The sequence below is a fragment of the Rhizomucor pusillus genome (genome assembly GCF_041956525.1).
Source record: "Rhizomucor pusillus strain CBS 183.67 unplaced genomic scaffold VTP01scaffold_22, whole genome shotgun sequence".
NCBI lineage: Eukaryota > Fungi > Mucoromycota > Mucoromycetes > Mucorales > Lichtheimiaceae > Rhizomucor > Rhizomucor pusillus.
Genome location: NW_027192164.1, coordinates 216,760 through 244,593, shown reverse-complemented (window position 1 = coordinate 244,593; position 27,834 = coordinate 216,760). Strand labels below are relative to the sequence as shown.

The 27,834-nt window shown below is 45.4% G+C and overlaps 13 protein-coding genes across 13 annotated transcripts; 11 read left to right on the top strand and 2 right to left on the bottom strand.

Annotated features, from left to right (window-relative positions):
• Positions 1-58: 58 nt before the first annotated feature.
• Positions 59-1,437, top strand: VTP01DRAFT_5489 (uncharacterized protein; the record flags this gene model as incomplete). The annotated part of the gene is made up of 3 exons (XM_069384286.1): positions 59-239; positions 330-830; positions 890-1,437. The coding sequence occupies 3 exons, from the start codon at positions 59-61 to the stop codon at positions 1,435-1,437; spliced, it is 1,230 nt and encodes a 409-aa protein (XP_069235406.1).
• Positions 1,438-2,118: 681 nt separating this feature from the next.
• Positions 2,119-3,159, top strand: VTP01DRAFT_5488 (uncharacterized protein; the record flags this gene model as incomplete). The annotated part of the gene is made up of 1 exon (XM_069384285.1): positions 2,119-3,159. One exon carries the CDS (start codon positions 2,119-2,121, stop codon positions 3,157-3,159), a length of 1,041 nt encoding a protein of 346 aa, XP_069235405.1.
• Positions 3,160-5,830: 2,671 nt separating this feature from the next.
• On the top strand, positions 5,831-7,868 carry VTP01DRAFT_5487 (uncharacterized protein; the record flags this gene model as incomplete). The annotated part of the gene is made up of 3 exons (XM_069384284.1): positions 5,831-6,165; positions 6,221-6,507; positions 6,583-7,868. 3 exons carry the CDS (start codon positions 5,831-5,833, stop codon positions 7,866-7,868), a joined length of 1,908 nt encoding a protein of 635 aa, XP_069235404.1.
• Positions 7,869-8,539: 671 nt separating this feature from the next.
• VTP01DRAFT_5486 (uncharacterized protein) lies at positions 8,540-10,129 on the top strand (the record flags this gene model as incomplete). Its single annotated transcript, XM_069384283.1, has 4 exons — positions 8,540-9,121; positions 9,196-9,442; positions 9,501-10,050; positions 10,108-10,129. The coding sequence occupies 4 exons, from the start codon at positions 8,540-8,542 to the stop codon at positions 10,127-10,129; spliced, it is 1,401 nt and encodes a 466-aa protein (XP_069235403.1).
• Positions 10,130-10,499: 370 nt separating this feature from the next.
• VTP01DRAFT_5485 (uncharacterized protein) lies at positions 10,500-11,939 on the top strand (the record flags this gene model as incomplete). The annotated part of the gene is made up of 5 exons (XM_069384282.1): positions 10,500-10,634; positions 10,725-10,832; positions 10,905-11,054; positions 11,129-11,708; positions 11,782-11,939. 5 exons carry the CDS (start codon positions 10,500-10,502, stop codon positions 11,937-11,939), a joined length of 1,131 nt encoding a protein of 376 aa, XP_069235402.1.
• A 1,323-nt stretch (positions 11,940-13,262) lies between these two features.
• Positions 13,263-15,086, top strand: VTP01DRAFT_5484 (uncharacterized protein; the record flags this gene model as incomplete). Its single annotated transcript, XM_069384281.1, has 5 exons — positions 13,263-13,543; positions 13,603-13,693; positions 13,758-13,814; positions 13,874-14,118; positions 14,186-15,086. The coding sequence occupies 5 exons, from the start codon at positions 13,263-13,265 to the stop codon at positions 15,084-15,086; spliced, it is 1,575 nt and encodes a 524-aa protein (XP_069235401.1).
• An 898-nt stretch (positions 15,087-15,984) lies between these two features.
• VTP01DRAFT_5483 (uncharacterized protein) lies at positions 15,985-16,689 on the top strand (the record flags this gene model as incomplete). Its single annotated transcript, XM_069384280.1, has 2 exons — positions 15,985-16,369; positions 16,553-16,689. The coding sequence occupies 2 exons, from the start codon at positions 15,985-15,987 to the stop codon at positions 16,687-16,689; spliced, it is 522 nt and encodes a 173-aa protein (XP_069235400.1).
• A 476-nt stretch (positions 16,690-17,165) lies between these two features.
• Positions 17,166-19,217, top strand: VTP01DRAFT_5482 (uncharacterized protein; the record flags this gene model as incomplete). The annotated part of the gene is made up of 6 exons (XM_069384279.1): positions 17,166-17,598; positions 17,668-18,072; positions 18,133-18,194; positions 18,268-18,635; positions 18,701-19,103; positions 19,170-19,217. 6 exons carry the CDS (start codon positions 17,166-17,168, stop codon positions 19,215-19,217), a joined length of 1,719 nt encoding a protein of 572 aa, XP_069235399.1.
• A 145-nt stretch (positions 19,218-19,362) lies between these two features.
• Positions 19,363-19,990, bottom strand: VTP01DRAFT_5481 (uncharacterized protein; the record flags this gene model as incomplete). The annotated part of the gene is made up of 3 exons (XM_069384278.1): positions 19,363-19,515; positions 19,571-19,747; positions 19,817-19,990. The coding sequence occupies 3 exons, from the start codon at positions 19,988-19,990 to the stop codon at positions 19,363-19,365; spliced, it is 504 nt and encodes a 167-aa protein (XP_069235398.1).
• Positions 19,991-20,963: 973 nt separating this feature from the next.
• Positions 20,964-21,542, bottom strand: VTP01DRAFT_5480 (uncharacterized protein; the record flags this gene model as incomplete). Its single annotated transcript, XM_069384277.1, has 1 exon — positions 20,964-21,542. One exon carries the CDS (start codon positions 21,540-21,542, stop codon positions 20,964-20,966), a length of 579 nt encoding a protein of 192 aa, XP_069235397.1.
• Positions 21,543-22,538: 996 nt separating this feature from the next.
• VTP01DRAFT_5479 (uncharacterized protein) lies at positions 22,539-24,644 on the top strand (the record flags this gene model as incomplete). The annotated part of the gene is made up of 10 exons (XM_069384275.1): positions 22,539-22,656; positions 22,796-22,895; positions 22,955-23,117; positions 23,171-23,258; positions 23,334-23,451; positions 23,501-23,766; positions 23,826-23,968; positions 24,020-24,282; positions 24,350-24,376; positions 24,449-24,644. 10 exons carry the CDS (start codon positions 22,539-22,541, stop codon positions 24,642-24,644), a joined length of 1,482 nt encoding a protein of 493 aa, XP_069235396.1.
• A 241-nt stretch (positions 24,645-24,885) lies between these two features.
• On the top strand, positions 24,886-25,631 carry VTP01DRAFT_5478 (uncharacterized protein; the record flags this gene model as incomplete). Its single annotated transcript, XM_069384274.1, has 2 exons — positions 24,886-25,372; positions 25,468-25,631. The coding sequence occupies 2 exons, from the start codon at positions 24,886-24,888 to the stop codon at positions 25,629-25,631; spliced, it is 651 nt and encodes a 216-aa protein (XP_069235395.1).
• A 271-nt stretch (positions 25,632-25,902) lies between these two features.
• VTP01DRAFT_5477 (uncharacterized protein) lies at positions 25,903-27,434 on the top strand (the record flags this gene model as incomplete). Its single annotated transcript, XM_069384273.1, has 5 exons — positions 25,903-25,955; positions 26,194-26,396; positions 26,476-26,749; positions 26,851-26,927; positions 27,337-27,434. The coding sequence occupies 5 exons, from the start codon at positions 25,903-25,905 to the stop codon at positions 27,432-27,434; spliced, it is 705 nt and encodes a 234-aa protein (XP_069235394.1).
• Between the last annotated feature and the right edge of the window lie 400 nt (positions 27,435-27,834).

Below are 27,834 nucleotides of genomic sequence, written 5' to 3'. Positions count from 1 at the left end.
AATGACAGGTCAGAACAGAGACTGATATCACCGCGCTCCTTGCTCTTTCTTTGCTATCATGCCTTCGCAGCAACCAGTGTTCCCCTCGGTTCTCGACAATGACTTGTACAAGTTTACAATGCAATACGCTGTGCTGCAGCACTACAAGGACGCTCAAGTTGTCTACCAATTCACCAATCGTGACAAGAGCTTACAGCTAAATGCCGAAGCTGTAGAGTGGCTCCTAAAGGAAATCCAAGGTAACGAGATCTGCAAGCGATCTTGCACCGTTTACTACACAGACGAGTATTGACAAAGGTCATGATACTGGAATTCTGCTATCCACATAGAACTGGAAAATCTTCGTCTGACTGAGGAAGAACGCGACTACATTGCCAAGCTGCCCTTCTTCAACCAGGAGTACGCCGACTATTTATACAACTATCGATACAACCCATCAAAACAGGTCCAAGTCCAGTTTAATCCCGAGACTCTAGATTTTGATTTGCAAGTAACCGGTCTGTGGCACGAAACGATCTTGTACGAAGTACCCCTCTTATCTCTGGTCTCTGCCGCTTACTTTCGATACGTGGATCGCGACTGGGACTACGATGGACAGCGCGAAAAGGCTTTCGAAAAGGGCATGGAGTTGCTGAACAACGGCTGCACGTTTTCGGAATTCGGCACTCGCAGACGACGTGACTTTACTACACATGATTTGATTATGCAAGGTCTCTCCGAGGCCTATGCAAAGTACAAGCAGGAGAATGCAAACCCAGTAGGCGTATTCACCGGTACCAGCAACGTATTCCTCGCCAAGAAATATAATGTCAAGCCAATTGGCACTGTGGGTGAGTTTTCCTTTATATATATCTATATATTGTGATGACGCTTATCATGCAATCAAAAGCACACGAATTCTTCATGGCGGTATCGGCGCTGGAAAACGTTGAACATGCCAACAAAATCACATTGGAGAAATGGTTGGAAACATACAAGGGCCAGCTGGGCGTTGCATTGACGGATACCTTTACGACCGAAGTGTTTTTGAGAGATTTTGATCACGATCTCGCATCCAAGTACGCAGCAGTGCGCCAAGACTCTGGAGATCCCACCGAGTTTGTGCAACGTATGGTCGATCACTACAAATCTATCAACATTGATCCAAAGACGAAAGCAATTGTATTTTCAGATGCTCTCGATGTACCAAAAGCTATCAATCTGCTTCACACTTGCCAAAAGGCAGGCATCAACAGCAGCTTCGGTATCGGTACATCTTTCACCAACGATTTTCGTAGAAAGAGCGATCCCAACCAGAAGAGCACGCCCATGAACATGGTCATCAAGATGAAATACTGCAACGGAAAGCGGGTTATCAAGCTCAGCGACGATGCCCTGAAGCACAGTGCAAGCGATGAGCTCGTTAACGAGCTGAAGCGAAGACTTGACATTGCATGATTATTACAGACGACTGACACTAAACATGCATGTAAACATCTCGTCATAGCAACAAAGTTAGATAAAATAGAATACATATCAGACACTATTTCGATTGAATCGAGGCATAACTTGTCAGAATTCATCAGGATGACAAATCGATGGCAAGATGTCGCAACTTCGAGAAAATTGACCTGAATTTCCTTTATTAAAAGTTAGCAGCTGACCAACAAAAACTTAGAACCTTCAAAAGATCGCACCACGCACTGTTTTCCTCTTGTTTCCAACTCATTGTCGTACCACCTGTTTAAAGTTTTGCAACATTGGAGAACACACAGAGAGCAAAGCAAGGTCCAGGAGGAGTGTTTACCATTCCTCGGCTCAAACCTCTGAATGAAGCAAAGCATTGTACGGAATGCGGTGTAGTCTTTAGCTTATTCAAACAAAAGTACCACTGCTTGTCTTGTGGTAAGTTTCAAGGTGGCAGTCTAGACGTCTCGAGATGACTGACGACCTTTGCATGCAGGAAGCGTAGTTTGTTCGAGTTGCTCGAGCAATCGCCGTGCGCTGCCAAAGTATGGCTATAACAAGTAAAGTATCTTTCGGTTGGTTATGGATACTTGGCATTCTATATATACTCATACTGTGCTTAGTCCTGTACGATGCTGTGATACGTGCGAAACTCTTATACAGATGCAACAGATGAACTCATCGAGCCTGCTTGCGATGCCATTGCGAAAACTGAAACGATACATTAATGCATACAATCTACCGTCGAAAACTGCCATTGAAAAGGATGATCTTGTACGGATTATTCTGAACACTCGACCGATATCCAACGAAAGTGAGATCTTTTATCGAACGCATCGAGATGCACATTCCATGCGTGATGAACGGGACACGGCAAACAATGAAAAGCCATCGGGCGAGTCGCCGTTCGTCCAAATGTTCAACGATCTGTTTGGTGGTGGTGGTAACAGGACGGAACAACAGCAGAGGAATGATTCTTCTGCTCAGCAGCAACGGCAGGAGGAGGAGCAGCGGCGACGACACTGGCAACAGCAGCAGCAAGAACAGATGCGACAGCAGGAACGCCAATGGCATCAACAAGAGGAGCAACTGAGGCAACAGCAACAGCGCCAATGGCAGCAGCAGCAGCAGCAACGACAACCACCCTTTAATCACTATACCCCTCCACCACCTCGTCCTTCACAGCAGCCTTTGAATAATCATACAACTACTAATAATACCATGCCATCATCAAGATCACGACCCGCGACCCGCAAAGAAGACATGCTATCGCTGGATGACATTATTAGATCCCGCATCGACCCAGCTTCCCTCTCTGTCAGAACACTAAAAGCTATTCTGCGTGCCAACTTTGTCGCGCAGGATCATGCACTTGAGAAATCTGAGCTTGTAACAAGAGTGCAGAGACTGGCCGATGAACGCAAAAAGGAGCTTGAATCACGGCAGGATCCACATTCTTTCAGCGACGACTCTCTGTGCCGTATTTGCTGCGATGCTCAGCAGAACTGCGTGTTCCTGGACTGCGGGCACATGGTCACGTGTATGGACTGTGGAAAGCAGGCAAGTATAGATCTCGGCATGCGACTTGGCAAGAGAAAAAATGCTAACTTATTACTGATCCTCTTCTTTTTCTCGCAGCTTGTTGCTACAAAGAACGAGTGCCCGATCTGTCGCGAACCTATCCTGAAACTTGTCCATGTTTTTAGATCGTGATGAAATTCCTCCTTTTTCCTCTTGTGAATCTATTCCCTGTACATTCTATCGCAGAATTGAAATGATTAGCATTTTCTGTAAGATCTATTTTGCGTGGCATTCAATGTCTTCTGTTGTAAATATAAATTTCGACCCATTGTTACGATATATCGTGAGAAGTCTGAATGATGTATAGTGGATGGCGACAACCTGATATACCATATAAATAAATTACAACGGATCCCCGTTAATTTCTACCTGCCTGTTTCGTAAAAGAAGTAGAAGTAAGAGAGGATACAAACGTTAACGGGGTTGCATCCATGCACCGTGTATGGAATAGTTTACCCGCAACGTTGCATTCATATGTCCAACAGTGATATTTATAATGTTGAGAGACTTTTCGTCCCAGAGAGCAGCTCCTAGTACATACAGTAGAGCAAAATACAGTACAGCACCAAGTATCTTTACAAGAGAAGTTGAAGTATACCTACACAGTCTTAAATTTTCCTGTATATGAGTGTAGCAGCAGCAGAAGCGATTGCTTCTTCCATCCGCATCGCCCAAGCTACAAGTCTTATATGATTCTGTTCAATCGTTGATCTATAGAGTTTAGCTATTTTTTGGTTTTTTTTCCATTTATGTTTGGTTTACCACCGATGGACGTGTGTTGTCCATCGCCGTATAAATCCTATACAAAAAGAAGAAAAGATAGTCAGTAAGAACAGGACTGGTCCTTTTATATTTTTCACGGATAACTGACGACGTCTCCAAACACGACTCCAAATACAAGGAATGACCAGCTCAACACAGGTAGTTATTTACTTAAGAGCCCCTATATACAAGTCTGTGGCAGGTGATATTAAACGACGAAAACATCGTAAGCACGACCAACGTCCAAGAGTTAGAAACGAAATGACCATAGCGTGGTTTGTGAACCTTTTCACTTATATATACTTCCCATTGAATACATAATATGAATTCCAACCCCTTTCTTTCATTTCAGAATATGACGTGGAGACAATCCTCGTAAGATATGATAGATATTTCCAAGGAGTTGAAGTCTATAATTAACCTGTTTCAGACTGCATAGTTGCAAAATGACAACAAAGAATATGATACGGTGTGGAGCAGGTACCTTACCAGAATGATTCATGCTGCATCTGGGTTAGCGAGGATTATGATGTGTACTTTATTAACAGAGGTTGAATGACCACAGTCCACTAGATGCAAAAAGCTTGTACGTAACAGAAAACTCCTTCTAAAGAATATAGATGTTGATGAATCAAAGCCGTTTTCTTGTCTAGTGATTTATTTCAAATGACAGTAAAGCTCTCAGTTTAGAAACCAACTACAAAGAGTATAAATTAGTTATTCACCATTTAGCCGTGATAAATATGTGCAATTGTTGCGGCAATGAAACTGCCGTCGACACAGGGCGTTTATTAAGAAAGACGAAGTACTAGTATACTGTCTTATAGCAAGCAGTACGCATAGGCTTAGATGTACCACATTTACCTTAAGTGGTGACTTGGATCTATCCAACTCTGTATTCTGTGGCATTGAAGGCGTGAAGATCGGTTGCATATTTCGGACACTTGTTATCCTCAAACTCCATTGGAAGAATAGAGGCAGATGACCAAAATTTAGTTCCAGCCTGTTATAATATGCAAACTTGGAGTAAAAAGTCCTCTATTTTGCAATGACATAAAGGTTTCAGGATTTAGGCGCGCGCATTATTCAGGCACTCTCTCCGGTTGTATGACGAATCATGCACAGTAATCTAAATATCCCTTCTTTGCAAGGCCCCTCCTTTCTTTTCTTTGGAATATGCAGCGTGCAGCAGAAGCAGCAGGGCAATAGTGAATTTTTGGGAGTTCCTTCATTGACATCGTGTGTGATATGTTTAGTTACACATTATTTCCCACATTGTGGATAAATATTCGTCCAATAGTGCAGAAAAGCATGTACGACTTTAGATCACATTGTTCATTTCCTTTGCCAAGTTCGGGACCGTCGTCGTTGTTCAGCAGCAGGACCCAAGGGTCTCGTCTCCGATCGGGACATTTCCGAACAAAAGTGTCTCTGTGCGTGTTTGTTAGTTTGCCGAGCGCTGGTGCGTTTCAAAACACTTGATCACATTCAGAACAGACAAGGCGTGTAGCCGCCAAGGAAAAAATAGCAACGTTTTACGCCACAAACAGCTCACTTGCAGCTGCGATACAATGCAAGAATTAAGAAGAAACGTTCTACTAATATAGTTTATATTTGCACGTCATTCATAACTATGGTGCGTGTTTGGATTTCTATGCAAAAAAAACCAATAATACGCAGCAGAAGCAGCAGAGGTTGTAGTTTTCAAACATTATAGCTTTCTTTTTTTTTGTAAGCTTACAAAGATGGGGCGCGTAGCCTTGGTCACTAACAAAATCAGTTAGAACCTTCGTGACGGGTTGGGGGGACCAAGAGTTGAAGAGAGGATAGTGCCTCATTTCTCACTTTCCTTCTCCTCTCCTCTCTCTCCCCCCACCTTCCTTCCTTCCTTCCTCGTCTTTTCCCTGTGAGTTGAGCCCGCTCTGACTCTTCTTTTGTTACTCTCCCTTTTTTTCAATCCAACATAGACATCTCTTTCCTTCAAAGGAACTTTACCCGTATACTCGGCTGTACCTGAGCTGAACGGGCTCGCAGCAAAGTAATGACGATAGCCGCAGCAAAAACAACAAGCAGCTTGCCTACCATAGAGGAGCACCGGCAAGATGCGAGCGGGACAATGTCTTTGCAACCGTTAGCAGCAGGAGATGAATCTGGAGGAGCGGCAGCGGTGGCAGCCAAGAAGTCTGATTCCGGTGTATACTTTGCAATGATGCTTTCAGAGTACCTGGAAAAGAAGCCAGGTGGAATTGAGGCGACGAACGGCAGCCGTGGTGAAACCGAAAGCAAAGCAGCGGCAGGAGAGGACAGCACGCCTATTTCAGAGTTGGATTCGATCAAGGCGCAGGAGGCTGTTGCCAATTTATCCAACGTTATATGGTTCGTTGGGAGCAATGCATGCGGGCGTATAGAAGATTTACGAACGAGTCGATAGGGTTCCTGCGCATAAGCATCCACAGATTGCCCCCAGCGAGTTTGTCAACTGGATACAAACCCACGGTAGCAACTCGCCCACACGAAAGGACTCCAAAGTCAAGAGACAAAAGTCTAAACTCTCCAGGTCTGTCTCGTACAACGACCCGCCTTCCGATAACGAGAAAGAGGACAACACCACAGCGACAACCACCAGCGAAGATTTGCCCGTCAGTCCAAAGGAACTGGATTTGATGACTTTAGATACAAAGGATAATAATACGTCTTTCGATCATTTCATGAAGAATGGCAAGTGTTGTTGTTTAGCAATATTCGGGAATGATGATGATGACGATGATGCATGTGCTAAACTTGGGATTGCAGGGTTTGATCGGCCTGCTGCTGCTGCGTTGCAAGACGATTCACGAGTTTTGGCTGCTCCGAATCAGAACAGAACGCTTTTGCGTCGGTCTGCGCTATCCGCACGAAGGGCGCCCGGCGGCGGTGGTGCGGCCGATGGAGAAAGTAATAAACGACGTATCCGACGCAACACTGAACCGCGGCATCCAACCAATACTGGCGATCGCATTGGAAACGTGCCGCCCGAAGGCGTCAGCTTGCAAGATCGGCCAGTCAGTCTCAGCGAATGGATTGACTTGGGCAGCACCGGTTTCGAGCCCAACGATTCACAGCAAGGGATTTTGTCTCGAGTACACGACGCCGAGACGCAATTTATCACTCATCTCATAGAAGAAGACCGGCCGTCCACTCCAGAGGCTTCAGAGGAGCCAAATAACATTGTTGACCAGCAACAACGACAAACTACTGCTATTCCTTCTCAGCATCATACGACCGTTGCTTCAGATCTTGAAGCCACCAGCAACGACAACAACAACAACAACAAACACCACTCTGCATTGCAAAGAACATCATTGACCGATACAAAGAAGAATGAGACTACTACTACTAAGCTGGGACGAAGGTCGTCCTGGCTAGGCAACTTGCTGAAAGGAGGAGACAAAAAGCGGAAAAATCGTCGGGCATCTTTGCGGCGAGTTGATGATGAGAATAGCAACAAAGAGAAGGATTCTCTCCGGCTATCTCGGGTGGAGTCTTTCAGCGGAACGCCTTCCAAAAAGCGTGGACTAGCAGCATTTTTTTCACGGTCGCTTTCAATGAAATCATCGACGTCTTCACGGAGATGCAGCAAAAGCCTAGGAACAGGGACAGCGGATCATCATCAATCCAAGTTGAAAGGAGAAGACATGAAGCTGGCTTCCAAGCAATATATCAACAGCTACCGGCTGTCCATCCACGTGGAAAGGGCTATTTACCGCATGTCGCACATGAAACTGGCAAACCCTCGACGACCTTTACATCAGCAAGTTGTTATATCCAATCTCATGTTCTGGTACCTGTCCATCATTAACCCGCAACAACAATCATCACCGTCACAACCACCGCCGCCGCCTCCGTCGCAGGATGCGCATAATAATACCCTGTTAAAACCGCAAGAACAGCTCGATGCTGGAGAAGCGACCGCCTCTTTCCGACCTCATCATCATCACAACAGGCAACCGCCGCCGTCGCCGCGACGTCAAAGAATGCCCGGTAGTCGCCCGGTTCACGACGAAGACGACGATGTGCCGCTCAGTTACTACAGGCGCTAGAATTATATTTTCCCACCACCTCTCTTTCTATTTTCACTCAAAAATCTTTCTTCTTTCTCCTTCGCCTCCCTCACCCCAACCATCTATATTCTTCTCAATCTGATTCACTGCGCGCTTTTTTTCTCCGTGTACATTTAGTTCTGATTATTTTTTTTCGCCAGCACGACCGGAAAGAAAATGAAAAGAGGAAAGGGATCCTTATATGTTTAGACTTGAGATCTGTATACGCTATTGGTAGTCAGGCCGGGCCAAAGGACATTCATCTTGTTTCTAAAAAGGGAAATTCTGCCCTGATTTTTTCGAATCGCCGCTGTTGACGTTTTTGGACGCAACCCCTCGTGGTTGAAAATCACTCACTCAATGTTTCAAAAACTCAGTTTTATTGCCGGTAGAAAGGCAAAGGGCACGGTGGTGGTGATGGTGTGAAATTAAAAGAAAAGGCCCCCGTGAACACTATGATACAATCGAGTACTTTCTCGTGCTCCTAAAATAGCAAGTGGTTGCATAGCAATGATGTGAAGGAGAAAGGGAAGGGTCATTTAGCGCCATCATAATTCAAAAGATAGTCTTGTTGTTGCTTCGTTGTCAAGTCGGGACATCATTTTTGCCATATTTCACTCCGGTCCAGAATCCATTCACTCTTCTCTGTTTCCCCTTTGTCACAGTATTATATGGGGAACAACGTATCCAAACGCACCGGCGGCAAGGGACGCCGGACAAAAAGCATGCCTCCGCCTGCCCGCGTGCAACAACCAGCACACCAGCAGCAGCAGCCGGAGGACAATGAGTACAGCACAAACACCACTCAGTCTGTCAACTCGATTCTCCTGAATTCACAACATCGTCGCTCGACACCGGCTGCATCCAACTCGTCGGCCCTGACCCAGTTGAACCCAGAGTATCCAACGGGCGGCGGCGGCGATAATAAGCAGTATCCTAATGCTCTCGACAGTCCTGTCGTCGAGGAACCGAAGCACCCGCAACCACACCAGCACAAACACCTCTCACAAGCAGACTACTGGCCTCAGCAGGACAATGACAGGAGTCAGCTGACAGTCGGCTCGCTGAACCAGCTCACAGCAACTTCGATGGCTAGTTACAACACGAAATCCGTGACAGCCGCCGAAATAGACGAGTACATCCAGCGGCTCCTCAACGCTGGTTATGCGAAACCCTCCAAGCAGCTCTGCCTCAAGAACTCGGAAGTGGCAGCCATCTGCTACGCCGCCATGGATATCTTCTTGAGTCAACCGGTAAGATTTATGCACATCGCACACCGCACACCCGCCGCGCGCGCACGCTCTGAAACAAATTTTTTTTCTCGTAGTCGTTGCTAGAGTTATCGCCTCCCGTCAAGATTGTTGGCGACACCCATGGCCAGTACACAGATCTAATCCGGCTTTTTGAAATGGGTGGATTCCCGCCGAGCAGCAACTACCTCTTTTTGGGTGACTATGTAGATCGCGGTAAACAGAGCTTGGAGACTATCTTGCTGCTGCTATGTTACAAGATCAAATTCCCCGAGAACTTTTTCCTGCTGCGAGGCAACCACGAGTGCGCCAATGTCACCAAAGGTTTGTGCAGCAAGAGACCAAAAAAAATATGGGGCGGCCTGTGCTAAAATATTAAAAGTGTACGGGTTTTACGATGAATGCAAACGGCGCCTCAATCCCAAGATGTGGCGTACCTTTGTAGATACATTCAACACATTGCCTATTGCGGCACTGGTAGCTGGCAAGATCTTTTGCGTGCACGGAGGGTTATCACCCTCGCTGCACAGCATGGAGGAAGTGCGCAACATCCAACGACCGACGGACGTGCCTGACTATGGTCTGCTGAACGATCTGCTGTGGTCGGATCCATCGGATGTAACGCTGGATTGGGAGGACAACGAACGAGGAGTGAGCTACTGTTTTGGCAAGAAGGTTATCAACGAATTTCTCGCCAAGTTCGACCTTGATCTCGTGTGTCGCGCGCACATGGTCGTAGAGGATGGATATGAATTTTTCAACGATCGCACGCTGGTTACGGTATTCTCTGCTCCTAATTACTGCGGCGAATTTGACAATTTTGGCGCCATCATGAGTGTAAGCGAAGAATTACTGTGCAGCTTTGAGCTCTTGACACCGGCAGATCATCCACTCGCAAAGGATCGCCTTAATAAGAATGGGAAAAGGACGAGGCAAGTAGTAGTGAAAATTTTGGTATAATCAAAATTGAGTTAACCCGGGAATTATAGTGCTGTTCCGAATGGTCGATGATTTTGCGCCCTACTGCTGCTACTCTACCCCACTTCCCGCCCGCTCCCTGCCTGCCTGCCCGCATCCAAGAACGACGCCCTTTACGCTCATTTTTTTATTATTCGTTTCCTTTATACCTGGGTCTGCCTTTTTCTTACTACGAGATATATATCATTTATATACGCAACCTTCTTCGATTTTATTCTTCTTGTTTATTGCTCTAGAGTATAAAAAAGCAACTTTTTGGAATTAGACGTTCACCTTCCCACCCACCCAAAAACGGCGATTTGTGGGCCTTTGTGACTTTTTTTCATCCGAGCTCGCCGGTCTTTTTCAGCAGCCGCTCCACCGTCATTTTACCCCCTTTTACCTTTCCCGTTGTTCCCAAAATATGACCCTCCTCGCATCGCTGCAACGCATTGCTCCCGTCGCTACTGTCGCCAAGCGCGCTGCTGCCGTGTCGGCCAAGCCTGCCTTGGCTACCGCAGCTGTTCAACAACGCTTCAGCTCGAGCGGTCCCGTTGAGGTAAGAGAGAGAGAGAGAGAAAGAGAGAGGTCTTTTTTTTTTGTTGGCGAGATCGGCGAGATTCACGTCACCCATTTGACACCCGGGTAGATGACTGTCCGTGACGCCTTGAACCAAGCCTTGGAAGAAGAGCTTTTGCGAGACGAAAAAGTGTTTATTCTCGGCGAAGAGGTTGCTCAGTACAACGGTGCTTACAAGGTATGATGGGAGAACTCGGGAAAACATATATAAAAATTGGGGTTCGGAGTCCAACCGATGTTGTTGGAATAGGTTACCAAGGGCTTGCTGGACAAGTTTGGCCCAAAGCGAGTTATCGACACTCCTATCACTGAAATGGGTTTTGCCGGCTTGGCTGTCGGTGCTGCCATGAGCGGTCTCAAGCCCATCTGTGAATTCATGACTTTCAACTTTGCCATGCAGGTATGACGACGAAGAAAATTTTTATTACAACAAAACGCGAACCTTCTTTGCTCACATTGACGTGACCATGACAGGCTATCGATCAAATCGTCAACTCGGCTGCCAAAACCCACTACATGTCTGGAGGTACCGTCAAGGTCCCCATTGTGTTCCGTGGCCCGAACGGCGCCGCTGCCGGTGTCGCCGCTCAGCACTCTCAATGCTACGCCGCCTGGTACGGCTCCGTTCCCGGCTTGAAGGTCGTCTCTCCCTGGAACTCGGAAGATGCAAAGGGCTTGTTGAAGGCTGCTATCCGCGATCCCAACCCTGTCGTCGTCTTAGAAAACGAATTGGAATACGGTGTCTCTCACCCCATGTCCCAGGAGGCTTTGTCCTCTGACTTCATCTTGCCCATTGGCAAGGCCAAGGTTGAACGTGAAGGCAAGGATATCACCATCGTCTCCCACTCCCGCTCTGTCGGTTGGTCCATGAAGGCTGCCGAGGAACTCGCCAAGAGCGGCATCTCTGCTGAAGTTGTCAACTTGCGTTCCATCAAGCCCCTTGACGTTGATACCATCGTTCAATCCATCAAGAAGACCAACCGAATCATCACTGTTGAAGGTGGCTGGGCTTCCTTTGGTGTTGGTTCTGAGATTGCTGCCCAGGTCATGGAATGTAAGTTTTTTCTTGGAAAGAGCTAGAGAGAGGAAAGGACAACAACGGTAACTGACATTATTGTAATTATTAGCTGAGGCATTCGACTACTTGGATGCACCCATGGTTCGCGTTGCTGGCGCTGATGTCCCCACCCCCTACGCCAAGAACCTCGAAGACTTTGCATTCCCTGATGACAAGGTTATTGTCAAGACCGTCAGAGATGTGTTGGACAAGAAGATTGGCGCTTAAGCGACAATACTCTACTGCAGAGCAACATTTTTAACGACACATTCCCTATCCCTATAATTTTTTTTGCCTAGTTTTTCCCCCTCTTCTCTGTGTGCTTTTTTTCTTCTTCTTTCTTTTCTTCTTTCCCCTCTTTGAACATTATAGATTGGAGAGCAGCAACGCATAAACAATGAGCATTACTGTGAATACACACACGCACAACGTATACAAGCACATATATTTTTGATCATTTATGGAAACTTGTCACGGGATGACAGATAGGAATGCGCAACTGTTCCACAAACGATGATTTCTCGGAACAACTCAATAGTACAACCGCGTTCATGCACTGAACTGCTTTGCGCATATAAACTATCCAGCTCGTTTGACCGATAAAGAGATCGTGTCTGGGAAGCACACTAGTTGTAGCATGTACTGTATACTCGTTTTGTCGTTTGGAGATTTATTTCAATTGTTAGTAAAGCATACTGTTATTATAGAAACGGAAAGGGAGAAAAAAATAATACAAATACTGGATGCTACATGCTCGCTTCTGCTTCAAGTCTATGGAGGTGAGATGAAACGATAGCAGCAACGATGTAGGGGACTAAGCGTTTGCCTTGGAAAACGAAGCGCCAGTGCGCTCGCCAGATGGCCAGTCGAGTGCGAGGGAGAAAAGAGTACATTCACCGTATCCCAGTTAATGACAACATACTGTTTCTGTAAAGTAACGTCGCCCTCCAGTGAATTTGCATGATTGTACGCAGAATAGAACACAACCAAGGCGTCATAAGCTCCATTTCTCCACCATCTCATCTAAAGTGGTACTACGCTTTTTAATGTTGATGCCCATATCCAATTCCTTCAGAACTTTATCCATATAAAGATCAACAGCATTTCTTTGCAACCCTCTTTCACAACTTACACTACTATTGAAATATGATGATCGCGGTTTGCTCAATGCCATACTGTTTCGCAACGCGGTCTTTGCAGTATCGTCTTTGCCAAGAGACGATATTTTGAAATTACATGGTGTAGTGCTCTCCTACAGCAGCGACGCATAATATATTTGAGTCACCACATAGAAGCCTTTTTGCCCACGTGGTGCGCTTCAGATTTATACTTGTGCCAAAGGTTCTTGAACTCATAGTCCGAAAACGCAATGTGAAGTTAAAGTCTCGATCGGAAATCGTCTCTCAGGACGACCATGTTGGAGTGATTGGATTCTCGGTGTCCCCGGTATCTTAGGAAGCTTCTTAAAAAGGAAAGGGAGCTTTCGTTTCGTTTTTGACACCGCTAAGAAACCCTGCTTCTTTCCTTTGGCGATCGTTCCATTTAGATTCAATGTTCGCGCGGGTCAAAAGCCTTATCAAACGGAAGAAGGCTCAAGCTCTGGAAATGACAGTTGAAAAGGAGCTGCAGCAAGAACAACAATCGCCCGCACCACCAGCTCAAGGCAACGCTGCAGCAACTCGACAAGTAAAGGAAGCTGCTGCAGCGCCGGCAACGACAAAGAACACACAAGTTGCCGCAGAAAAGTATATCGAGCATGAACGCCAACGCAAGCAGCAATTGCCTGTGTATCCAGGGCTGGAACGATTTGAAATAATTGAGAAGTTGGGAGAGTACGTTGTTAAGCTTGCAACTCCTCCTCTCCTTGAAAAGCTTACGCTTGTAATTCTAGCGGAGCATTCTCCATCGTGTACAAGGCAAAGGATACAGTAACAGGCCAGGATGTGGCTATCAAAGTCGTACGGAAACACGAATTGGATGAAGTAATTTGTCAGATTTATATTTCGATCGATCGCGAGTCTTGAAACTGATGAATCGAGGTTGTAGAACGGACGAGCGCAACACTTGCATCCCAACATGAAAAAGAAGCCCCGTGCAACCGAGGTAATAACGCCGTTCTATTTCAAAATGATGGATTGTAATTGTTAAGATGTCCCAAATAGCGAGCAAACGTGTTGAAAGAAGTGCAAATCATGCAAACTGCGCGGCATAAGAATCTGGTCCAGTTGATCCATTTCTCGGAATCTAAAGATTACTACTTTTTGGTCATGGAGCTTTGCAGGGGGGGTGAGCTGTTCCATCGCATTGTCAAGCTTACATACTTTAGCGAAGACCTTGCACGCCACGTCATTGTTCAGGTCGCACAGGGAATACGGCATTTACACGAGGAATGCGGTGTCGTTCACAGGTAAACTACGAGTAATAGGCAAAAGTACAACATACGGTTAGATATCTGACAATAACAATGACTACAGAGACATCAAACCCGAAAACATCCTTTTTGATCCAATCCCCATCATCCCCTCAAAAAAGCCGGTCAATATATTTGATGAAGACAAGGAAGATGAAGGTATTTTCCAACCAGGCATTGGCGGCGGCGGTGTCGGTCAGGTCAAGATTGCCGACTTTGGTCTGTCCAAGGTCATTTGGGACAACTCGACCTTGACGCCGTGCGGTACCGTCGGATACACTGCACCGGAGATCGTCCGTGACCAGAAATACTCCAAGGCCGTGGATATGTGGGCCTTGGGATGCGTGCTTTACACGATGCTTTGCGGCTTCCCACCGTTCTACGATGAATCCATCAAGGCGCTCACGGACAAGGTCGCCCGCGGTCAATACACTTTCTTGAGTCCATGGTGGGACCCGATCTCTGACGCAGCCAAGGATCTGATCACACACTTGCTCTGCGTTGACCCAGACAAGAGATACACGGTTGATGAGTTCCTGAATCATCCGTGGGTCACCCAGAAGAAGCAAGAGCACCGTCGCTACCCGACATTCCCGTCACCGCCCGTAGTTAACCTCGATCTCGAAACACCGTCGCGTAGAAAGGATGTGTTCTCGCCGGGCGTCGCCTCCATCAAGGAAATACTCGATATCACATACGCTGTGCAACGCATGGGCGAAGAAAACAAGGCTAAAAAGCGAGGGCTCAGCGGCGTCGTTGAAGAGGACGACGGTGATGAAGACGGCGAAGCACTGGTTTGGGCTGCAGAAAACAAATATCAGGAAAAGACCCAGCAGCAGCAGCAGGCGGCGCCGTCGTCCATGCATGCACGAAAAGCTCGTCATCATCAACACCAACCATTCGAACTAAACATGAATAAGGCGACGTTGCTCAACAATCGCAGAAAGGTCGCTGCAAAGAACTAACATACCGCGCAACAATCTCTTACTTCCCAAATCTTCATGCCCTTTTTCTTTTTTAATTTATTTCTTTTGTTTGTCCGAGTAGTACTACACTTTATAAAATTACATACAGAACTAACTGATTTTTTTGCAATAGCTACCAGCTTGTCTGTATATTCTACATCTTTGATCTTTACAATGAAGGCTTTCTAGCGTGTTATTGAGATTTATCTGGACATTTTGCTTGTTATAGGAATTCGTGAGCAGTAGTCATTTATATATGATACGAAGTTCATCTTTGAGCCAAAAGGCAATTATCGAATGAGGAGCGGACACTTTATGCCGGTACAAAGTTGATGCAGCCATGGTCCCTTCGAGGAATAAGAACAAGAGAATTGGATGACAAGCAAGCGAGCGCGTACAGGGTCGGTAAAGTTTATCACGCGATTTTATGCAATGAGTGGGGACCGACAAACCATCGAATAGAAAATGGTATTTGATGATAGAAGAGAGTGTGAGAGTATGGTGGTCAGCAGACCTCACACGCTCAAAACTAAACAAACGTTATCAGTTATGGGAAAGAAACACACCACTTTAATCACTGGAACCGCGTGCATGAATAAAGATTTAAACCTTTACTTTAGAATTTTACCTGTATTTGCTTCACTCGCTATGGATCCTGGGTTTGTTCCATTTTGACTAGACCAGAATACGTGTTGACAGCAGACATGTGTTTATGTATGTATGTATGCGTGCGTGTGTGTGAGATGCAAGCAAAAAGATATGAGAGAGAGGGGGTGTGTGTGAGAAAACATCAAGGGCAAGCAGGAGGGAGCCCGTGACCTATAAAACGATGATTTCCCATCTGCCAATCCATTAACCTTGTTCCTTTTTTCTCTCTCAATTCCTTTTTCCATCAAAAATGGACACCCAATTCTCTGGTGAACCTGATGACCAAAACAACTACGTTGACTCTGACATGGTCACGCTGAATGGGTTCTCTTTCTGTACCCGTCATGGTCTGGAAGTCTGCGGCAAATGTCCCACTGACAATAGAGGCATGAATAACATGACGGTCGAGGACCTTTTGCATGAAAAGATCTCTGAAGACGTCCTGGAGCGAAAATGGAAGGGAGACGACCGCGAGCCGTTCTCGGTAACGCATCAGTGGACCCGCCTGTCAAGCGGCAAGCCTGGCTGCATGACGCACAAGGAAGTCGGTTGTCAAGAATGCTTCAACTGGGGCGAGAAACTCCTCAGCGAAATGCAAGGCGGTGCCAAGAGAGCTGCTCGCAAGGCTAGAAGAAGTCGCGACAAGAACGCGGCAATCGAGTAATAACATATCATCCTTCTTGCCTAAACGAGCACGTCTTACATTGCTTTTTCGTCTTCTTGTTGACACATTTCTGTAAACTAAATAAATAAACGACTTCGCGTCACCTTTTCTTTGCCACGCTCTATGTTGTCATATTCTTAGTTACCGGTAACAGAGATGGCAAAGGTCTGGTCTCGTTACCGCACATTGGATTCACGGAACAACGCGTTATTCGGTTTCCGGATCTTTGAACTTGTTCTCCTGCTCGTAACTTTGCTGATGTATTTCCAATGGCTAGCCATTGTCTTTTGAACGCTCGGAGAAGACCCGTGACAGATAGCAGTCCCAGTGACTACAGGATCGTATTCATCAAGTAGCTATGAGAGAACAAGCTGATAATCCTTCTTCGATCTAATCATAGAATATCCCCGAGGATTATTGCTTATGTGACAGAAATTCTGTAAAGCCATTAAAAGGTCTGATGCAGATGCTCCTCGACACCGGCTTATTCATCTTACGATCTTTGTTTCTCTTTCACGGTTTTTAATATCAATATCTACTAATTAAACTTTTGCTGAACTTCTGACGCAGTATATATATTAATGGTTTGGACGTAAAAAATGGAAAAGTTTGTATATACTTGCTAACTTTTGGTTGTTTGCGTTAAAACATCATCACGCGGCGGAGAAGGCGGATGGGGAACCGGTAGACAATGCAATCCAATGATTCGGGCTCATTTCCGTCTCTCTTTATATCCTTTTTTTGGGAGAGGACAAGAAGCAGTCGAGATGAACTCTGACTACATAGAGCCACAGCAACAGCAGCAGAGGTCCTACTCGTCGCTTCTCTCCGGTCCTCCAGGCAGTCGAAGGGAGCGCTTACGCTCCTTTGCGCGCTCTACAACTCAAGTCCTTCGTCAAGAGATCAACAGGTATTATGCACAACGCTGGGACGACGGCATGGCTACACCGACGAGCTCTCGCTCTGCATTGCCGACGAGCACTCAAGAGTCATTTGCGATCCCTCGGCAGCGAACCATCTCATCTACGAGTGCGATGAGTCTTCCTGAAGGTCAAGGCAACCTAAAGCCTCAGTGCCTTTTGTTTCCGACTTATGCAACGCGAGCCGAGGACGAGAACGGTGCTCCTGTGTGGAAAATCAAACTGGCAGGCTGGACCTTTGCCAACACCGAGTCAGGAAGGTTACGGAAATGGGCTTTAGGTAAATATGATATGGAATGTGTGTAAAGTATGTATCCTGGTAACCCGGTCCATTGTTATTATTATCCAGCTGCAATAAGGACATATGGTGGTGTAACAGCCGATTCTGCGGAGGGCGAACACTTTGCCCGCTCCTCGAGACAATTCCAATGTAAAACATTGCGAGACATTGATGTTCAAGTCTATGTTACAGATCTGATACCTGCAGAAGCGCTTCCATCACCTAGCAACCATCATCAGCATCTATATTCTCATCATCATCATCATGTTCATTATCACAACCCGTTTCATTTATTTCATCACCACGACCAGATTGGGTTTATACCAACCGAAAATACACTGAAAACCGTGTGGATTAATTCGGGACCGACAGGACGATTTGAGCATACGGTTCTCCTGGATACATCGCTGACGGATACACAGGACAAACATCGACGTGTATTGCGATTAGATGCAGCATTTGATAATGGGTTAGGTACTAGCCTGTAAAATTTTGAAGCCAATCGGGAAATACCTAGAGCTTACAATTTGGCAGACGCTTCCCCACATGACGGTTTTGTGGATCTGATTGACCCGACTGGAATCTCTATCATTTCTGTAAGTCGACTGTTGTGGTCTTTTTTTCAAGATTGAACGTATATTTACCAAAGATAATATCAAATCACAACAGGATATAGATGACACCATTAAAGTGACAGGTATCCTCGATGGTCGCGATGCAATTATTAGAAACACCTTTTTCCGCACTGCTACTCAATTTCCTGGAATGTCTACCGTCTATTCGTCGTGGGCCGAACAAGGAGCACATGTACATTACGTTTCAAATTCTCCCTGGCAAGTTTACCCTACCCTCAGCGAGTTTATCCGCGGCAACAACTTTCCGGCTGGAAGCATGCATTTACGAGTCGTTAACACCAGCGATCTGATACGCAAAAAGCCAGGGCAACATAAAATCGATGTCATTACGCAAATACTGCAAGATTTCCCACATCGCAGATTTGTGCTCGTAGGTGATTCTGGAGAGCGAGATCCGGAAATGTAAGCACGTTCTTGGTCTACATATACTTTGATGCCTCGCGCTGCGTGCTAACTGCATAATTCAGATACCGAATGATCTATGAGCAGTATCCGGATCAAGTCATAAAGATCTTTATACACGATGTCACAAGCGAAAGGGCGAAGTTGGCCGATAGACGAGAAAATTCGCGATCTGATTCATACTACAATACTTTACGAAGCTACTTGTCACGCGAGCAGCAGCAATCAATGAACCTGCGGAGACCTGCAACGCCTTCGTCGTCCTCGTCCTCGTCCTCGTCATCATCATCCTCGGTTATGAATGCTATCGAGGAAGTCGAGGTCCCGGAAGACCAGAAACAGATGATGGATCCAAACATATCTCTCAAAACAAAACTCGATATGTTTCACGAGCGCATGGATAACATTGCTCGCGGTTTACCGCCGGGGCTGCTAACTGTGTTCACCTTGGCGTCGCAATTGAGAACAGTAAGTACTGCTTATTCCCGAAACTTCAACGTGAGTCTGTCCTAACACAAGGTCTGCCTCTCTTAGGATCCCGTTGTAAACAAGGCACTTGCAATGTTGGCCACCCGACAGTGAATAACGATCTCTCTCTTGAAGATACCCTTCTATTATTATCTCTTTCTTCTTCCTTTTTTTTCCGAATCTCTTAGGAGTACATGTAGATATAGATATAAAATGTTCCAATCAAATGCTATGTACAGGCGCTGAGGATCAGCACTGATCAATCGTGAACCATCGTTTTGCAGAATAACTTTAAGCGGAAGGCATCGATACCGTTCAGATAATATCGATAAAGCCGTTTGTCACGAATAAATCCCAATCGTTGATAGAGATTTAGTGCACCTTGGTTTGTATATTCCGTCTCTAGCACGACCTGTTCACCCATCGTAAGTAAGAGTGTATCGATCAACCATAATATCAATTCGAACCTCATCTGCATCCTGCTCTTTCATGGCTCGTATTGCCATTTGCACCAACGTGGATCCAATTGCGCGTTTTCGATATTCCTTCGCCACCGCGAGCATAGCAATGTAGCCTCTCCAACGATCTTTGTGTCTGTCTAGTTTGCATATTACTACGCCCACACACTTTTCTCCATCAAACGCCTAACATTATATTGCATATACTAGTCGTCAGACTGTGCGAAAAAGTGTGAAACCGACAGAGCCTGTTACCAGGAAACAGAGATTAGGCCAGTTATGTATAAAGTACCGGTAGGTGTAAATAGAGTAAGGTTCTGACAGGTCATTCTCGATCAAGCTGATAATCGCTGGCAGCTGCAGCTCAGAGGAGTAGCCTACGTAGGTGATGGCTGTCGAAGGATCTGATTTGTCGTTTGATTGTGCCATAGTGTGTCTTGCGAAGACAAAAAAGTGGAGGAGGTTGCAGGAAAAGCGGACGGACTTTGCAACACCGCTGTCACGGACTGTAAGCAACTGCTGGCTTACTGTGCAAACTTCACCATTATTGTATCTTATCCTATGGCTTGCATGCATATCTTCTAGCAATAAGAACGATGGTCTCTTCAATTAATTTTTCCAAGCGCTTTTACGCTTCGCTTCGCTTCGCTCGCTGCGCTTGGTTCGCTGAAGCTCATGGCTAATCCCAGTCTGTAGAATAAACTCGCTTGGCCTTCATAAACCTCCATCCTCCGGCGCTTTTGCATCCGGTTCGCTACTACATAAGCGCAGCGTCGTCGAGTTTCCAGTTTATTAAGGTATACGCTCGCCTAGATCAATGTCGATGAAGCAAGGCGTGAGATAAAGTGCTGATAACGAAGCACTTTCTCCGTTGTCGATATCATTGACTTTTCTCCACCATGACACTTTTTAAGCAGCATATCAATTGTCATAAGCTGAAGGCTCGACATCACGTTGCTGTTTGCTCACCGTCAAATCTAATTCTCTATGCGGAAAGAGTAGAACATAAAAGTGGACCGTAAAGGCATATATGCCATTAGTACAACTTCAAGCGTAAGTGCGTTTGTGTTTTCATCATCACCCATCCTGGCATAATTACAGCATTTCAACACAGACGTGTGTATTGCATCGACAAAGCTCTCGTTTTATTGATGTTTACTTTAAGAAGAAGTAGGAGATCTTTTCAGTACTTTTAACACGCTTAAGCCTTCCTGCCATTTCTGTGAGTTACACTTTTTCCTAAAATATAAGGCGCATTGCCCAGTGATCATAAGTCGCGTCAGGGTCGTGTTTTCAGAAATTTAGGTCGCACTAGCCCAAAACCGTAAGTCGCACTTGCCAAGCTATGCAAGTCGCGTTCGCTTAAAATAGAAGTCGTACTTATCAAGACATTTAAGTCGTTTCATGAGTATAGTTTTGTCACAGTGAATGGCTCTTTATTCAGGCATTTTCCAAAGCATCGTACAGAGTGCCCAGCAAATCCTACAAAGTCGCTCATCTGCATGCTGTCACAGGCTTCTGCAATCCTCGACATGAGCGTTTCTTGGTCGGAAAGCTGGGAGCGCTTGACTTTGCTCTTCACAACAGACCAAAACTGCTCAATGGGGCTGAGCTCAGGCGAGTATGGAGGAAAGTAGGCAAATCGGTATCCACGAGAGGTGATATACCTGCCGATGTCTCTGTTGGTATGGATGGGAGCATTATCCATGATAAGATAATATCCTTTCATATGCTCGTGCTTGTCCCTTTCGTCCATGGTGGCCTTGATGAAGCTGAGGAAATGCCCAGTGACAGTTCCTGTCGTGATTGTTTTGTTGCTCCTAGTCTTTCTTTTCTTCGACGGCTTCGGTGTCCGGAAACTGACCTTGATGATGCCGGCAGCAGAGATGGCTCCTAGGACTGACGTGGTTTGTGCTCGCGTGTTTGGTGTGACGACTTCAGCCTTGGTGCCTTTCTTCGACCACGCTATGCCTCGTCTCATGTTGATATGGAAGCTTGATTAGTCCAAGAAAACACAATTTTGCAAATAGTTCATGTCAGTGCTACCCCACTGTTGAATCCAGGCGCAACGTTGATTGATTTGTTCCTGACTGCTTCTTGCGGCTGCCTGAAGGTGTGCGCGTTTGATCGACAGGTTGCACTCCTTGGTCATGAAGTCGTAGATGGCGCTCTTTGTAATCTTGAGACCTGCAAACTGCTCTGTCAACAGGTTCGTTGCTTCGACATCCGTAACATCCGGGATCTTGTCATAGCAATCGATGAGATATTCCTTGTGCTCATCTTGCAGAATAGCTTCCGTCCTCTCCTTTCTCCTTTGTCAAAAACTGCATCCAGATCTTTTTTCGTATTCTCGTGCCCATCTCTGCGCAACGCGAACGTTGATACCAAGCTGTTTGGCTGCAGCACTCGCAGAGATCACCTTGTTTTGCTTTACTTCTAAGAACTTTGCCTTGTTCTGATTGGTGTAAGTAGCACGCAGGCGCTGCTCTGAAGCCTTGCTACTCTTCTCTTCATTTCTTCAGCTTGCCTTTCTATATGTCTTTCTCGTTAGCGCATCTAATAATACAGTAAAGAAAAACAATTAGCTTACTTCTGTACTAGCAGATGCTTCAACACGTTCTTCTGGTTTGCTGCTCAGGTATTGGATACGGGAAGTTACATTATCCAAAGCATGTTGCTCCTCGTCGATCTCGAAGTCCATTGCCTCGTGGCTGCTCTCGTCAACGATGCTGCCTTTTCCGTCTTCGTAGCGAGACATTTTTTGGAAGAAATAAAGATATTTTACTGCAAGCTTTGCGAGCCCGCCTTTTTATTCTTATAGACGACTTGTATGTCTTGGCAAGTACGACTTCTATTTTAAGCGAATGCGACCTGCATAGCACCTGTTGCCAGGTTGCGGGAGCTCACAACATATTGGAAATTTGAGCGCGACTGCGGCACCGATAGCGTAGCGATAGCGACGCACCTTTTCCCTGTCATGAGCGATAACACAGAGCCCCCTACTGAATTGCCAGAAACCGATGAAGTCGTCTGCGAGGAACTTGAGGGAATCTTAAATAATTTAGTGCGCACCGCCGCGGCGATCGCCAACGATCGTATTCATTCATAGCTCCGAAGAGAAAAGGCGGACCAGCTCCAGTCAGCACCGCAACTGTTAGCTTGTTATGTCAAACGCGCGTATCCCTTCTAAACCGCACTTGTGATAGATAAAAGAAGAGGATGGTATGTACGTAGGAGAAATGGACAAGTCCGTCGCTACCACAATCAAGAAAGAAGCTGTCAAGTTGCGATCTGATTATTATGAACTGACGTCTGAAGAGAGAGACATCATCGTGTAAATTGAGTGAGATTTGATATAGAGTAATCGAGTTGCTTAACACTCAAAACCATCAGACTTGGCCTCAATTCCATCCTCGACCTGACATCAATGAAGGACGCTGCCCAAAAAAGACTGTTTGGCGATCAAAATTGGGACAACCTGCTGGATCGGTACAAGAAGACTCTACCAGAGTGCGGGATCATCAAGTACGAAGAGAATATCTCTAAAATCGAAAGCGTAAGCGTTCCTAAAAGTCGAAATGTCTCAATCATTTTCATTTGACAATCCAGCTTGGTATGCCCGAGCACGCGCTCAAAGATCCGAGATGGAGAGCACTCGCCCGGATGAGGCTGATTTGTACTCTATATACGCGTATTAGTACGGCATATCACATTTGAATATTGAGACAAAAATCTCACTTTTACCTAATGCTTTCTAACCTGGAATTTATAGAGTACCACAGCTACGTGTTTGACAAGGATCTGGACATATCCGAAACCGACCTGGCCATCAAGATGTGTGGTCAGATCCTTGAAAAGCTTTTCCGACAGACGAAATTGCGGTGGAAGTGGTAAGACGCCACTTGTACTCATGTTCATTTGCTGACAAGAATTCTATAGGGGGGATTCTGTTGGTGATTCATCTGGTATCACGGACAGCCCAGGTTTCAAAGTCGACCTTCGCGTGCTGAAGGATACTGTATCGAGGGTGCGGAAAGAGGCTGATAAGGCCAACATGGAGCTCGCTCGGCTGGACGCGCCTCTCTCGAAAACCGCAAGTGACATAACAAAACTTCTTACCGAGTCAAAGTGCGTGCTGGACCAGTCAGTCAGGGAGAACTCGCACGCCACTGAGCCGATCGCCATTCCGGCGCTGCAACTCTCAGGTAAGCTATTCCCAATTAACGCAGATAAACGCTGCTCCTAAATAGTGATGAATTGATAGGAGCTAAAGCGCAATTGTACTTGCTGAAGTTGGCGGCGAACAGCTTGTATGTTGGCGTCAAGAAGGCAGGAGGCACGATACCGAACAAGATCAGTGACATCAAGAACTTCTGCACTGTGATCAAGCTGCTTTATAAGTTCAAGGTACGTATTCAAAAAGTTGAGATTGGTCAAACGGTCTAACCACTGCTATAGAGAGCGACGCTCAATGTGGCGGACGCCAGCCTCTACAGCAGCGACGACGGTGATGACGATGCTGACGACGAGACAGCGGGTCAATTGCCAATACATGGATCCGAGGGACGTGGATTCCGCCCAAGGACGCAAAGAAGCAGAGGGGAGGTGAATCAAGATTGGTTGGAGATGGAGCTTGCGTTCCAGATAAGAAAAGATTCTTTGGGTGAGGGCATTGGGATGGTCGAGCATGCACCACCAAGTGCCCTCCATGCAGAATGTGGGTGCTCATCCAAAGGGGATTGCAGGGCTAAGGGCAGGTCAAGCGGGATTTCAAATTCAAATTCACAGGACTCGGGCAGGTCAAATAAAGCTAAGGTACACTTGAAGGAAAGCACGACTAGACGCGAACATGTAGTCTAAGAAAAGCAAAAACAATAACGGAAACAGTAGCATTATGAACACTGATAACGACACCAACAATTACGATGTGCAGTTAGGCATGGCATTCCCCAGCATGGACGATGCTCGAAACTTCATCGTTGCAATTGGGAAGGCGATCAACGTCGCTATGGTTACCTGCAGCAGCAAAAGAGAGAGGAATATTGATTATGACATGCAAGCATTACGGCGGCTGCAGGGATAGAAGGGCCAATGAAAAGATCGCAGCAAAATAACGAGAAAAAAAAAAAAGAAAAAAGAAGAGGTGAAAGAAGGAAGTGAAGGAAAGAACGCGCGTCAAAGGGATACAATGAAGAGTTACTGTAACTGCTTCTATCAATTTAAACGTAGAAAACCTGATAGCCAATGGGTCCTGGAGAAGATGCATAACGAGCATAACCATCCACTTGCGATGTACTCTTTCGACCTATGCAGCTCATAGAAAAATGAACGACGAACCGTTAGAACTTGCCTTACAATTTGTCGAACAAAATGCTGCTAACAAGGTTATCGCCGATACTATCAACGCTCGTTATCCTGACATCCAGATTATCGCAAAGGATATCTCCAATATTCGTCGACGTTTTGATGGGTTGACATACAGTGACTCCAAAGGTATGCGAAAATTTATCATCAAACTGGAATCAGCTGGATACCACATCGCATACGATGTTGACATCAAGGGTCACGTAACATCTTTCTTTTTCACTCGCGATAACTGCATACAGCGTGCTCGTCACTTATCAGAAGTTCTGGTTATCGATGCAACATATAGAACCAACATATACAAACTTCCACTCGTTAACATCGTCGGCGTGAACAATGTTGGGCTTGATCGTCACCGTCTTGCCACCTTTGGCATTGCCGGCGCTTGGATATCGAACGAAAAACCGATTCCTATACTTGGGTTATCCAAAAGCTATCGGAAATGGTGTACGAAAATGGGCATTCTACTGTCTTGCCCAATGTCATTGTTTCCGATAATGAACAAGCGCTGATCAATGCAATCAACACCGTGTTCCCTTCAGCAACCCACCTTCTTTGCCGGTTTCATGTACATCGTAATTTCAAGATCAACTTGGCGAAGCATTTCGATGAATCCCGCAAGGATAAGTGGTCTCAAGTCGGATCTTTTTTACAATCAATGTACAAGTCATTCCATCGGGCCGATTTTGATGCTGCTTTAAAATAATTCAACGATAACATCAAGTACTCTCGGGATAATGGAACCAAATGCAAGGAGTACTTTGAGCGGTAATGAGAAGAACGAAGCATTATCTTCGGCTTTATGATGTTTCTTCTGATTACATGATAGTTTCTATGCTTTCCATTTCCTAGGATGACGACTTTCAAAGAGAAATGGGTAGTCCTGTACGTCAACGAAGTCCCTCATTTCGGAAATATTACAACCAGTAGAGTGGAAGGCATCCACTCGAACATCAAGAACATTCTGAGGAGATCCAATGTCAACTTCGATAAAGCTTTTGCTAATATTAACCGATAATATAAGGGGCTGGTATGTTTTGGAGAAAAATGATATCGATGAAGAATGAAAAGTATAAGCGAATGAACGGAGACAATGCTTTGTATATAGTACTGATGATGGGCTATTATGAATAATTATAACAGGAAGATGCCTTCGGCTACCGTAAGGATTTGGAAAAGCTTGGACATAACCCAAAACTTGTTGGGACCTTTTTTGCAAAGGGAATGGAACCAGTGTGCGGAAAGATTTCTCGTTTCGCGTATGATAGGATTATCGAGCAGCTTGCTGATGCGTGGTCAACAGACTATGAAGCATGTCAATGCCCTGTTCGAGTTCAATTCAGGCTACCTTGCTATCACTTGCTGCCTCGGGATTCCTCTCCTGTCACTTTGGATATGATTGATCTTCGATGGAGTTTGGATGAAGAACTTTCTGTAAAGTACGCCAAAACAGATGCTACTAGTACTAATAGTAATACAGAACGGAAAGATTGCTAGAAAGGATAATAAATGAATGCGGTGTTTACATTATCTATTACACAATAAATTAGAATTCGGTGACGATCAAAATGCAGAAACGCTTGAAACGGGAAACAGAACAAAGTCGATTATGATGAGTGAGGGTATCAAGCTACTAGGCAAGTTGGACGATAAACTCGAACAAGGAACAAATCAAGAACGTATGCAGTTAATTTGCAAGTTAAAAAGCATCTTGGATGTAGAAGATGCCCATTTGGAAATTAAGCTGCCTGTGCGAGCACGATCCTTGAAAAGTCGATCGTCAACTAAACGAATAAAATCCGCTTTCGAAATATATGACGAAAGGTCCAAAAGAAAGCAAAGCAGTTGAAGAAGACGCAAGTGAAATAAACGATGTCGATAAGATAATAATAGTAGAAATCAGCTCATAATTGACAATGTTTTAGTCATGATCACTGGCCATTTTTATCTCCTGCTATACCTAGAAACCAAGTCGTTCAAGTATTCGATCCTCGGCGAGATGGTAATTGCGGATTTCGGTGTTTGGCTTATGCATTGAAGAGAGTTGACGGTGAAGATTCGTATCAGGAAATTAAAGAAGAGATGTATCAATATCTTGATTCTAAGAAGGAATGGTACTTACAAGCAGGGATATTTTTACAAGATAGGGTGGCGATGGTGTTGAAGGAAAAACGGCAATGCTCCTAATCGCAGTACTGGTTCTATGCCCCTGACCGTGTACTATTGGCCAGTGACGGGTTCTCTATTCCAATCGAAATCTACAGCGACCATGGAAATTAATTATTCTTACCTATGAATAACACAAGATACACAAGCTATAAGCATGTTGCATTGCAACTGCATGATCAGCATTTCTACTATATCATGATTTGAGGAGGATATACTCATCCAAGCATCTACACCATGTATAGACGTGTCTGCTCTGAGCATGGCATCAATAATCAATCGCATTATCAGCGCCAACAAGAAGGACAACACCAAAATCCTCTTCGGATTAGGCTCGTCTTAAAGCCCAAACATGATGCGTAGTAATATTTAGACTATTTCTCTTTTATTTCCGTATTAAAGATAAATCGGTTTGGTGAAGCGAATTCGTAAGTTCCCGCTAGTACTAAACTCTCTTGATTATTTTTGTAATCAGCTTCTGTCCAGGGAAATATCTGTGAATTTTGAATTTGAAATCCCGCTTTACCGGCCCTTTAGCAATCCCCTTCTCGGCAGCACTATTCGAGTTTCTGTCGGACTACATATGCCATTATTTGGGAAGCTCATTGGCGGCATGTCTTTGATGAAGAGCCATTCCTCCCAACCATAGAGGGGGAGAAAGCTATTGCCCACGTTACGCAACTAGATAGGGAATCGTCAGTTAATTCTATATAGATTTTGCAGTTTTTTGATTTGAAGGATAG